Source organism: Hyperolius riggenbachi, chromosome 1, assembly GCF_040937935.1.
Source record: "Hyperolius riggenbachi isolate aHypRig1 chromosome 1, aHypRig1.pri, whole genome shotgun sequence".
In the NCBI taxonomy this organism is placed as follows: domain Eukaryota; kingdom Metazoa; phylum Chordata; class Amphibia; order Anura; family Hyperoliidae; genus Hyperolius; species Hyperolius riggenbachi.
Window position 1 is genome coordinate 671,238,788 of NC_090646.1, and position 13,278 is coordinate 671,252,065.

General features: G+C 49.1%; 1 protein-coding gene across 1 annotated transcript; it reads left to right on the plus strand.

Moving 5' to 3' along the window:
• Window positions 1-245: 245 nt before the first annotated feature.
• On the plus strand, window positions 246-4,299 carry LOC137544175 (fibrous sheath CABYR-binding protein-like). The gene is made up of 2 exons (XM_068265246.1): window positions 246-359; window positions 1,195-4,299. The coding sequence occupies exons 1-2, from the start codon at window positions 246-248 to the stop codon at window positions 4,297-4,299; spliced, it is 3,219 nt and encodes a 1,072-aa protein (XP_068121347.1).
• The last annotated feature ends 8,979 nt before the right edge of the window (window positions 4,300-13,278 follow it).

The window sequence follows — 13,278 nt, forward strand, 5'->3', positions numbered from 1 at the left end:
CTTTTGTTGATTGACACAGCAAAATTGTTTTGTTGACTCCTGTGCACTCCAGTGCGTTCTTGTTTTATATATATATATATTTTTTAGATACTGGGAGATTTTTGTAGTCTTTTGACCCAAGTTTAAAGGATACATCTGGCATTTAATTTTTTTTTTTTTTTTTTAAATCAGATTTACTTACCTCGCTGCAGCTCCGCTCCAAGCAAGTCAAGTCAGTGCGCGGCCGCACCTCTTGTGGTCGCGCCATGCTTCCGCGAGCGTTCTCCACTGAGGCCATTGACTTGTTGGATTTCTTTTGGGAGTCTACAGCAGCAACAATGGTCCGGAGGATGGCATGGGAAGCCTCCGCAGGAGAGAAGGTATGTACTCGCCCCCCCCCCCCCCCCCCGGTCAGTTGGGCGCAGGGAGAGCCGTACGACAGCTCACCCTGCTGCCGCTGAAATTCCGTGCGACTTTATGTAATATCCCCCCTCCGAATCATAGCAACTCGGAGGAAGAAGGGATTCTATCGCTATCGCGATATCCTGCAGCACCGCTATAGACGTAATAACGTTATATCTATGGCGGCGCCCAGGTCAGACGCAGTGCAGCAATGAGCGCACCCAAATGACCTGCTTCATCCGCAGGATCCAGAGGCTGCGCTCTTCATAGGTGAGTATCTCGTGACTCGATGTTCATCTCCGCTACACTTTATACCAACACTTAGGGCTCAATGATTAGGTGGTTCTGGGTCGCCCCGAGCTGTGTGGGTATTCTGTTGTGGGGTGGGGTAACCCTTTTATCTAGCGTGGATTATCTCTGACTATTCATCACCGTGATTTGCCCCATTGTCCGTCCCTCCCCTCCCCCCCCCCCCCCCCGCTCCGAGGACTTGGATTAGTCATCGCGGATGAATAATGTCCTATATAGCACTTGGGCCGGATCAATTAACACTTCGTTAGGCTCCATTGGCTGCCAGGCATTACCTAAATCACCTTTTGTTTCAATGTCCTCTGCTAATTAAAACGCTGAATAGACCCCATCGCTCGCTTTTAAATGCTTTATCAGGAGGATTCTCACTTTCCATTACTTTCCATTAATGCAACAAATTCTTACTCAGGACCGCATGGCTGCCGGGAATGGCAGAAGCTGCAGATCTGGCTGTGCTAAGGACAGGTCCTCTTTACACCTCACATTCTGTTAGTCCTTCGTTAGCCACTCTTCCCTCCAAAACACATTCGTAGCAACAAATGCATCAGTCAAACTGTCTCCATCCAGCATGTGCAGCGCGCCCAGCTTGTGCCTCCACCATCTGCTGACCTGCTACCACCAACCCCAACTGCTTCTGCCAGGCACCCAGCCTCCAGCACAGCCTGCTGCCCAACCATAGTCTGTGGAGTCCAAGCCTGCTGCCCAACCACGGTCCGTGGAGTCCAAGCCTGCTGCCCAACTACTGTCTGTGGAGTCCAATCTGCTGCCCAACTACCGTCTGTGGAGTCCAAGCCTGCTGCCCAACTACCATCTCTGGAGTCCAAGCCTGCTGCCCAACTACAGTCTGTGGAGTCCAATCTGCTGCCCAACTACCGTCTCTGGAGTCCAAGTCTGCTGCCCAACTACAGTCTGTGGAGTCCAAGCCTGCTGCCCAACTACTGTCTGTGCAGTCCAATCTGCTGCCCAACTACCGTCTCTGTAGTCCAATCTGCTGCCCAACTACCGTCTCTGGAGTCCAAGCCTGCTGCCCAACTACAGTCTGTGGAGTCCAAGCCTGCTGCCCAACTACAGTCTGTGGAGTCCAAGCCTGCTGCCCAACCACAGTCTGTGGAGTCCAAGCCTGCTGCCCAACTACAGTCTGTGGAGTCCAAGCCTGCTGCCCAACTACAGTCTGTGGAGTCCAAGCCTGCTGCCCAACTACAGTCTGTGGAGTCCAAGCCTGCTGCCCAACCACGGTCTGTGGAGTCCAAGCCTGCTGCCAAACTACAGTCTGTGGAGACCACCAAGCCTGCTGCCCAACTACAGTCTGTGGAGTCCAAGCCTGCTGCCCAACCACAGTCTGTGGAGTCCAAGCCTGCTGCCCAACTACAGTCTGTGGAGACCACCAAGCCTGCTGCCCAACTACAGTCTGTGGAGTCCAAGCCTGCTACCCAACTACAGTCTGTGGAGTCCAAGCCTGCTGCCCAACTACAGTCTGTGGAGTCCAAGCCTGCTGCCCAACCACGGTCTGTGGAGTCCAAGCCTGCTGCCCTACTACAGTCTGTGGAGTCCAAGCCTGCTGCCCAACTACAGTCTGTGGAGTCCAAGCCTGCTGCCCAACCACAGTCTGTGGAGTCCAAGCCTGCTGCCCAACTACAGTCTGTGGAGTCCAAGTCTGCAGCCCAACTACAGTCTGTGGAGTCCAAGTCTGCTGTCCAACTACAGTCTGTGGAGTCCAAGTCTGCTGCCCAACTACCGTCTCTGGAGTCCAAGTCTGCTGTCCAACTACAGTCTGTGGAGTCCAAGCCTGCTGCCCAAATACAGTCTGTGGAGTCCAAGCCTGCTGCCCAACTACAGTCTGTGGAGACCAAGCCTGCTGCCCAACTACAGTCTGTGGAGTCCAAGCCTGCTGCCCAACTACAGTCTGTGGAGTCCAAGCCTGCTGCCCAACTACAGTCTGTGGAGTCCAAGCCTGCTGCCCAACTACAGTCTGTGGAGACCACCAAGCCTGCTGCCCAACTACAGTCTGTGGAGTCCAAGTCTGCTGCCCAACTAGAGTCTGTGGAGTCCAAGTCTGCTGCCCAACTAGAGTCTGTGGAGTCCAAGTCTGCTGCCCAACTACAGTCTGTGGAGACCAAGTCTGCTGCCCAACTACAGTCTGTAGAGACCAAGCCTGCTGCCCAACTAGAGTCTGTGGAGTCCAAGCCTGCTGCCCAACTACAGTCTGTGGAGTCCAAGCCTGCTGCCCAACTACAGTCTGTGGAGTCCAAGCCTGCTGCCCAACTACAGTCTGTGGAGTCCAAGCCTGCTGCCCAACTACAGTCTGTGGAGTCCAAGCCTGCTGCCCAACTACAGTCTGTGGAGTCCAAGCCTGCTGCCCAACTACAGTCTGTAGAGACCAAGCCTGCTGCCCAACTACAGTCTGTGGAGTCCAAGCCTGCTGCCCAACTACAGTCTGTGGAGTCCAAGCCTGCTGCCCAACTACAGTCTGTGGAGTCCAAGCCTGCTGCCCAACTACAGTCTGTGGAGTCCAAGCCTGCTGCCCAACCACAGTCTGTGGAGTCCAAGCCTGCTGCCCAACCACAGTCTGTGGAGTCTAAGCCTGCTGCCCAACTACAGTCTGTGGAGTCCAAGCCTGCTGCCCAACTACAGTCTGTGGAGTCCAAGCCTGCTGCCCAACTACAGTCTGTGGAGTCCAAGCCTGCTGCCCAACTACAGTCTGTGGAGTCCAAGCCTGCTGCCCAACTACAATCTGTGGAGTCCAAGCCTGCTGCCCAACTACAGTCTGTGGAGTCCAAGCCTGCTTCCCAACTACAGTCTGTGGAGTCCAAGCCTGCTGCCCAACTACAGTCTGTGGAGTCCAAGCCTGCTGCCCAACTACAGTCTGTGGAGTCCAAGCCTGCTGCCCAACTACAGTCTGTGGAGTCCAAGCCTGCTTCCCAACTACAGTCTGTGGAGTCCAAGCCTGCTGCCCAACTACAGTCTGTGGAGTCCAAGCCTGCTTCCCAACTACAGTCTGTGGAGTCCAAGCCTGCTGCCCAACTACAGTCTGTGGAGTCCAAGCCTGCTGCCCAACTACAGTCTGTGGAGTCCAAGCCTGCTTCCCAACTACAGTCTGTGGAGACCAAGCCTGCTGCCCAACTACAGTCTGTGGAGTCCAAGCCTGCTGCCCAACTACAGTCTGTGGAGTCCAAGCCTGCTTCCCAACTACAGTCTGTGGAGTCCAAGCCTGCTTCCCAACTACAGTCTGTGGAGTCCAAGCCTGCTTCCCAACTACAGTCTGTGGAGTCCAAGCCTGCTGCCCAACTACAGTCTGTGGAGTCCAAGCCTGCTGCCCAACTACAGTCTGTGGAGTCCAAGCCTGCTGCCCAACTACAGTCTGTGGAGTCCAAGCCTGCTGCCCAACTACAGTCTGTGGAGTCCAAGCCTGCTGCCCAACTACAGTCTGTGGAGTCCAAGCCTGCTGCCCAACTACAGTCTGTGGAGTCCAAGCATGCTGCCCAACTACAGTCTGTGGAGTCCAAGCATGCTGCCCAACTACAGTCTGTGGAGTCCAAGCCTGCTGCTCTTTCCCAGTTCCAGGCTTCCATCCAGCCACAGGCCCAGGCTATTGTCCATCCACATACCTGATCCAGAAGACATCTGCCAGCCCTGCACAACCTCATTATGAAAGCTGGCGACTCTATACAATATCACCAGCCCCGCCAGACTCCAGCTGCTTCTACCCAGCCTCACCACACCTTAGCTGTTCCTGCCCACCCTCTCCAGAATTTAGCAGTTACTGCCCAGCCTCACCAGACCTCAGCTGTTCCTGCCCAGCCTCGCCAGAGCCCAGCTGTTCCTGCCCAGCCTCATGAAACCCCGGCTGCTTCTGCCCAGCCTCGCCAGACCCCAGCTGTTCCTGGCCAGTCTCGCCAGACCTAAGCGGTTTCTGTCCAGCCTTGACCCCAGCTATACCTGCCCAGCCTCACCAGACTTCAGCGGTTCCTGTCCAGCCTTGCCAGACCCTTCTGCTCCTGCCCAGCCTTACCAAAAACTACCTAACTTCTAACCCCCACACACTACCTGCCTGACGTCTCACCCTAAACTCCCCCGCCCACACACACTACCTGCCTAGCGCCTAACCCTAAACATCTGCCGCCCGCACACACTACCTGCCTGACGTCTAACCTTAACCCCCGCCCACACACACTGCCCACCTGACTCCTAACCCTAAACCTTCCCCTGCACACTACTCCACATGGGGTTCACATGACAAACCGCACTAAACAAAGTTTGTGCCATTCAACCCCCCCTGTGATCCTCTGACATCACCTTTTCCCCCTTCCAACCCCCCCTTCTTCACGCCAGAGGTGTAGGATGGCAAGGAGGGAGACGCCAGCACTGTTGCAGTGCAGTTTGTCAGGGGAGCCCATGTTAACGTCGGGATTTACAGGTTACAAACCCCCAAATGCTAGTGTGTGAGTTTGCCAGTCGGTGATATGCATGCAAACAACTAGCCCCATAAGGTTTGCCCCAGCAGACTGCATTGCACCAACCTCGCCCAACACTACTGTGATGTCATCGCAGGCCATGTGTTCACACCTGCATGCAACTGCCCATTTCTACTTTGTAAAGCTTGGTGCCCACCTAAAATTTAGCTCGCCCAATGGTTGGCCAGTTTTGCCACCTCCATATAGTACGAGGGTCAGGGCCGGGCCGAGGCAAAGGCGAAAGAGGCTCACTTAGCTATCATTCCACTATTGTGTTCGAAGCAGAGAGAAATAGGAAAAGGGGATACATGGCAGTGAGTGCAAGCCAGATAACTAGAGATTAAGGTGTTGGGGGCCCTGGGGCGCCTCTTAGTGTAATAGCAATCAGTGTGACGGCTGGTGTGGAAGGGATGGAGGGGCGCACTTTGGTGTCTCAGCCTTGGGTGCTGGAGGACCTTGTCCCGGCTCTGACGAGGGTCAACAGATTTTGAATACTATGGGCAGATTGTGTAGGTAAACCTTCATACTACATGGAGGAGGTAATACTGATTGGTGATTGATCAAATTTGAAAGTTTGCATCAGGCTTTCGTCCACAATCGTTGTTCCAGCAATCGCAAGTTTGTATCTACCTTATTTTTCAGGAGGCACAGACTACCCAGCGAGCTCATGGTGACCCAGAACTCATTGGGGTGTGTAAGGGACTACAATGGTCCTAAAAGCCCCCTTACTAAGATGTTAAGAAAAACAAAAGTTTGCTTTCCTAAAACAGAAAGAATTTGCGATAATTCAGGTTGGAGTGAGCTCGAGATGTCTCCCAGGCACCACTGCTGAATATATGGTTAATTTGCATATATTCAGCAGTGGTGCCTGGGAGACATCTCGAGCTCACTCCAACCTGAATTATCGCAAATTCTTTCTGTTTTAGGAATGCAAACTTTTGTTATTTTTCAGAATATAGGCAATGAACAGTGAGGGAGAGGAGAGGTCTCTGAATGCTGTGGGCTTCGATGGATGAGGTGAGAAAGGTGCTGCTGCTGCTGCTTTTATCTATACAGGGGGAGCAGAGGAGGGCAAGGGGGAGTGATGTACACAAGAGGGTGCAAAGGACACAAAGGGAGAGAAAGACACAAGAGGGAGCTGAGGATGCAAGGAGCAGTGTCGGAGGGAAGGACACAAGGGGTAGCGGAGGACACCAAGGGGAGTGGAGGACACAAGGGGGATCGGAGAACACAAAGGGGATTGGAGGACACAAGGGGGATCGGAGGACACAAAGGGGATTGGAGGACACAAGGGGGATCGGAGGACACAAGGGGAGCAAAAGACACAAGAGGGAGCTGAGGATGCAAGGAGCAGTGTCGGAGCGGAGGACACAAGGGGGAGCGGGGGACACAAAGAATGCAAGGCGGAGCGGAGGGCACAAGGGGGAGCAAAGGGTGCAAGGGGTAGTGGAGGACACAAGGGGAAGAGGAGGACACAGGGGGGAGCGGGGGACACAAGGGGGACAGCGTCTTATATTCCTAAAAATATGGTATATCAGGCCCAATCTTTTTTACCAGTGGACAATATTTATCAGCACTGTTCCTCATCACTACCTGATCCATTCATGGGGTTAAACCGTTAAACCGCAGAAGTCAGCAAGTCTTTCCTTCTTGTGGCCGTATAAACCTGACAATGACCGCATTGTATAAACGATAACAAATCTCTAAGGTTTGAATAGGAGCGTGTATTGAAGTCCTGCGCTTGGCGCTGTCTCCGGCCGCGGTGTGGAATGATGGCTCCGATGCCCTTTTCACCTGGCCGACCTATAAAAATCCTCATTTAGTAGCCGGGCCGGCATTGTGCCGCGTCCGGCATCGACCGCCCTGTGCCATGCATCTCTTCACAGCTAAACTTCATCAGACAAGTTTGTATTTTTCCTCCAGGATTAATTATCCGTATTGACGAGCCCCAGCGCCATTTGCATAGGCCCCGCTAATGAGCAGAAACTCAGTCTTCTATAGAAAGCCCAAAAGAAAAGACCTTAAAAAAAACACACTTTCTAAAAATCAATTGTTATTTGCACTGTAGAGAAGGTGGCATCTGAGAGCGAGCGTCTTAATCAATGGCGATCGCATTGTCTGCGCCTCTGGCCGGCGGTAAGGGGGCCGCGCCGGGGGGATTGCAAATTCGGACACCTCCGCTTTGACGTCTGAAGGACAAAGAACTTCTCTCCCAAGGACAGAATATTCGCTGCCTGCCGGGCTTTTTATAAGGACAGGCGTCATAAAAGCGATTATAGACTCCGCAAAGACCTGATCGCAGTATATCCAGCGCCAAACGTCTCTTCCGAACTCACTTCCAGGAGAAACTTTCTGTCTCTGGCACTTTACTCTTGTTTGAAAAAGAAAACTGTATGAAAAATAAAAGAAATCTTTACAGAAGATTTTTCGATGCAATTTTTATGATCAAATTGTATAGAAAACTGTGACGTATGTGATGCAAATCAATGTGAAACAATTATTTGGTCAATTGGTAAAGGAAAAAATATTTAGATCCGAAAGTTGGTTTTATGATCGAATCGGAATGTAAAACCATCTTAAATCATTCCTTTATCGGGAACAATCGTTAATTGCCTTCCGATTAGTTTAGGTCTTTCAAATCACGTCGAAAGATCGCATCTGAAGGAAACATTTTACTCTTGACGGGCACCTTAATTCTCCTCCCAGTATTTAAGCATCCATAGGAGTAGGAAAACTAGCTAAACCCGCAATTACCAAATCCTCCTGATCCAGAATTATCAAGGTGGCAACACACGGCCCAATTTTTCTGTTTGATTTTACCACAAATCGATGCAAATGATCGGTTGTACAGAAAAATTGAACGTTTGTTTTCATTTAACTGAGAAATCTGATGAATATCCCATTTTTTTGTATTTTTTTTTTCTTTAGATTGGACATGTTGGGAAATTTAGACCAACTTTACCAAGAAATGTATGGTGGGAAATAGACTGTCAAATTGTATTAAGGCCCTGTTCCCTGTGGTCGGTTGTGTAGCAGAAAAAATCTGCAGGTCAACTACAGATGCTTATTTGGATTCTACAGAATTTAAATTTCTGATTGGAAAATGGAAAACCAGAAATTGGAATTCCGTGTTAATCCAAGTTACCGCAACTCTGTAATTTTAGCCCAATCACAGAACTTGGAAGCATTGGACCGATCAGAGGATGCAGAATTTTTCTGAAAACAATTGGATTACCTCAACAATTATAAGATTGCATTAAAAGGGAAATAAAAACTCGAGATGCTAGCATAATATTGCCCCTATTTAACTCTCTAGTAAGGCCACATCTGGAATATGGAATTCAGTTCTGGGCACCACATTACAAAAAAGATATTGCAGTTTTAGAGCAGGTGCAGAGACGAGCAACAAAATTGATACGTGGGATGGAAGGTCTCACTTATCAAGAAAGGTTAGATAAACTGGGTTTATTTAGTCTAGAGAAAAGACGCCTTAGAGGGGATCTAATTAACATGTATAATTACTAGAGATGTAGCGAACCTTCGATTTTCAGTTCGCGAACACCGCGAAAGATTCGGTTCGCGCGAACTTTCGCGAACCGCAATAGACTTCAATGGGGAGGCGAACTTAAAGATTTTGAAAAATTTCTGCTGACATGGTTGAGTGAAATACACATCAAAAGTCCCAACAAAAAAATCTAGATTTAATACAAAGCTGTGTTTTAAGGTCAGAAATCTCATTGAATGTTCAATTGCAGGTCTAACTGCTTTACAACATCAGGAAGTGTAATCCCTCTCTCCCAGGGAATCTTCTTGTCTTCCAGGGAATTGTAGCATTTCAAAAGCCAGCTTACATACCTTGGCCGGGAATTGAACCCAGGTCTGAGTGCTTGGTAGGTAGCTCACTTCACCACTATACCACCACTACATGCTGAAGCCAGCCTAGCATGTACTATTATGATATATCCAAGAGAAAATTGCTTAAAGTGAACCAGAGACGAAGCACCCTCATGTATTTTACCATAGAAATCAGTGGGAACATTAGAGAAAACGTCTGCCCTGCTCCCTGTTTCATCCTCACTGCTAAAAGTGTCTGTTATCTAGCTGAGAAAAGAATTCCGGAGTGTGCATTGAGTCTGGCTTTGCTATAATGACTCAGCTATAATGATTCCTGAGCACAGCCAGCAGGGGGCAGGCTTGGACTTGAAAAGACACCAAAGACCACAGTCTCAGCAATAATCATTCTGTAGCAAAGCTAGACCGACTGCTTAGTCGGGATTCTTATCAGAGGTGATAAAAGGCAAATTAAACAGAGAACAATGAAACAAAGAGCAGATTAGGTGTTTACTGTCATGTTCCCACTGATTTATAAGTTAAAATACATGAGGGTGCTTCATCTCTGGTTCTCTTTAAGGATTTGTAGTATGTCAAAAGCCAACTCACATTGGCCAGGAATAGAACCCAGGCCTACCACTATTGGAGGCTGCTATCCTAACCATTATAACACCAACACAACACACTACAATGCTACATGCTGAAGCCAGCCTAGCATGTACCATTGTGATATATCCAAGAGAAAAATGAGCTTGCTTAGTGAAATGTAGGATTTCAAAAGCCAGCTTACATACATTGGCTGGGAATCGAACCCAGGTCTAGTGCTCTGTAGACCGCTATCCTAACCATTATACCACCAACACAACACACTACAATGCTACATGCTGAAGCCAGTCTAGCATGTACCATTATGATATATCCAAGAGAAAAATGAGCTTGCTTAGTGCATTGTAGGATTTCAAAAGCAAACTCACATTGGCCAGGAATCGAACCCAGGCCTACCGCTCTGTAGGCTGCTATCCTAACCATTATACCACCAACACAACACACTACAATACTATATGCTGAAGCCAGCAGGGATGAGCAGGCAACTACGCCAGTGCAAATTTAAGCATCGTAGTTCGCAACTACGCATGGTAGTTCATAGGCGAAGTTTCAAACCTACGCTTACGGATTTACGCGTAGCGAAGTACCGCTACGCGTAGCTTACGCCCACTATGCATAGTTAACATGTGTATTGCGGAGTGAACTACGAATGCGTTACTCGCGTCTAATTTTCCGCATGTGATTGTATGCATACAAATTTACGCATTGGAAAGGGGAATGTACGCATAGAAGGGTTCACAGTATATGCATTTTATAAAGAAATTAATGCGGAAAATTTTCTGCATACAGGCATAAGCATCCGCTTACACTACGCTTCGCACTACGCGTAATTGCGTATTTTAACGCGTATTCTACAAAATGCATACGAAGCGAATATTTGTTTTCGAAGCCGTAGTTTGGCGAAGCGTAATTGCGTAAAACTACGCGTATTTCCAGCGTAGCGAAGTTGGCTGACTACGACCATCCCTGGAAGCCAGCCTAGCATGTACCATTGTGATATACCCAAGAGAAAAATGATCTCTCTCTCTCTCTCTCTCTCTCTCTCTCTCTCTCTCTCTCTCTCTCTCTAGGACTTGATGCCATTGAAGTGAATTTTCAGCTTAAAACCATCAACGGATACCAGCAGAATTTCACAAGGCAATTTCAGAATTCCACCGGATTGAAAAAGCAATTCCGTTCCGACCAAACGGAATGGAATGAGCACGGTGGAAAAAGGGGTGTGACCATTATATGGTGTGGGTGGGGTGAACTGTAAGGTAACTCTGAGGGAGGGGGCCAAAGTTTCCTCCCAAAACACAGATAGGCAAAGTGACCTTAACCCTCCTGGCGGTCAATTAAAACCGCCAGGGGGCAGCACAGCACTATTTTTTTTATTTATTTTTTTAAAATCATGTAGCTAGCCTAGCACTAGCTACATGACAGCCGCTGTGCAGCGGCATCCCCCCACCCTCTTCGATCGTCTCCGGCGATCAAGCCCGTCCGGAAATCCCGTTCTGAACAGGAATTCCATTAGGGCCTCCCCCGTCGTCATGGCGACGGGCGGGATGATGTCACCGACATCATCAACGTTGTGACGTCAAAGGCGCCGAAAAATGGGGGGCTCGCGCCGCGCCGAAAAAATGGGTGTGGCCATGACATTGTATGGGCGGAGCTAGCATAATGATGTAACAGCGAGGCATAAGAAAGCAGTGTTTACGCCATGATGTGGTCAAACGAGGATTCGCATCATGGGTGTGCAGAAACTGTATGATGCTTTTTAATAGTATACCATAACCCCAAAGCAGCAAACATAGCCAATTATGACCATTAAATAATAAATGCAGCAACAGTTACCCCAGACACCAGAAAATAAACACAATGGGCAACATGTCAGCACAAAATAAACGCAATGTGGGCAACATGTCTGCAGAAAATAAACGCAATGTGGGCAACATGTCTGCAGAAAATAAACGCAATGTGAGCAACATGTCAGCACAAAATAAACGCAATGTGGGCAACATGTCAGCACAAAATAAACGCAATGTGAGCAACATTTCAGCACAAAATAAACGCAATGGGCAACATATATAAATACTAAATAATAATAATAATAATAATAATAATAACATGTCAGCACAAAATAAACGCAATGGGCAACATGTCAGCACAAAATAAATGCAATGGGGGCAACATGTCAGCACAAAATAAACGCAATGTGGGCAAAATGTCAGCACAAAATAAACGCAATGTGAGCAACATTTCAGTGCAAAATAAACGCAATGGGCAACATGTCAGCACAAAATAAACGCAATGGGCAACATGTCAGCACAAAATAAACGCAATGGGCAACATGTCAGCACAAAATAAACGCAATGGGCAACATGTCAGCACAAAATAAACACAATAGGCAACATGTCAGCAGTAAATAAATGCAATGGGCAACATGTCAGCACAAAATAAACGCAATGGGCAACATGTCAGCACAAAATAAAATCAATGTGAGCAACATTTCACCACAAAATAAACGCAATGTGAGCAACATTTCACCACAAAATAAATGCAATGTGAGCAACATTTCAGCACAAAATAAACACAATGTGAGCAACATTTCACCTGTAAAAAAAAAAGCATTTACCCACCTGACAGAAGTCTCCGGCCTCTGGCGCGCTACTCCCTGGACAATCTTGCTCCTGCACTGCAGTCTCCCGCGCTGACAGGCAGAGCAGGGCTACAGCATGATGGCGCCTGAAGCCCTGTACTGGAGACACAAATAGTCTCCAGTACAGGGCTTCTGGCAGCCATCTTCCCGTAGCCCTGCTCGCCTGCCGGACGGAAGAGTATGCAGGCTGGAGCGGGGCTGTGGGCAATGAACTGGCACGGCGTCTATAGACGCCGCAGCCAGTTCATGCAGATACGGTGGCCAGAGTCTCGAGGCCAGGACGTCCCGCGGCTAAAAGTGGGACGTTTCCCGGGACCTCATGCAGCCTGGACAGCGGACCCCGAAGACGGGACGCGTCCCAGGTAAAGCGGGACGTATGGTCACTGTACTTAAGCCCAGAGATCAGGGCTCCTGCTGTCTTACAGCAGGGGTTAGGATCAGGAAAGCAAAAAAAAGAGAGAGGCGTCTCCTAAAGTCTCCCTCTTTTTTATCATTTCTGTCGCAATTCCACTGATAAGGCGATCGGGGGCTGGGAGCAGCGTGATGCCATCCCATTCGCAGTGCCTGCGATGAATGAAAAGCCAGCATCAAGGAAAAAAATGCACCTTTATTTCCAGATTAAATATTATCGCCAAACATTGCACTAGGGACACAATGTAAACATTGTAATAACCGGGACAAATGGGCAAATAAAATGTGTGGGTCTTTTTCTAATTATTCCCTATAAAATGCATGTAAAATAACATAGCTCCCAACTGTCCCTTTTTCGGAGGGACAGTCCCTCTTTGGGAGCCCTGTCCCTCTGTCCCTCTTTCCTCCTCATTTGTCCCTCTTTCAGGACTTTGTCCCTCTTTCTATGTAAAGCTGGCCATACACTGGCCCGATTTACCGCCGTTTCGACAGCAGATTGGATCACTGGGATCGAATCTGCTGCCAATCGTTCGCGCTACACGCCGAATTTCGATTCATTTCGTCCGATCCCGTCGATCGCGCCGTGCGGAAAATTACCGTCGTTCGCCCGCGGGTAAAGAGCGCATCGCTAGCGGCGTTCGAGTGCCCGAC

Excerpts from the sequence above, each read along its gene's own strand:
- LOC137544175 (XM_068265246.1), top strand. The coding sequence starts at position 246 with ATGCTTCCGCGAGCGTTCTCCACTGAGGCCATTGACTTGTTGGATTTC. Across the intron at positions 360-1,194 it reads AAGCCTCCGCAGGAGAGAAG|CCACTCTTCCCTCCAAAACA; the intron begins GTATGTACTCGC and ends GTCCTTCGTTAG.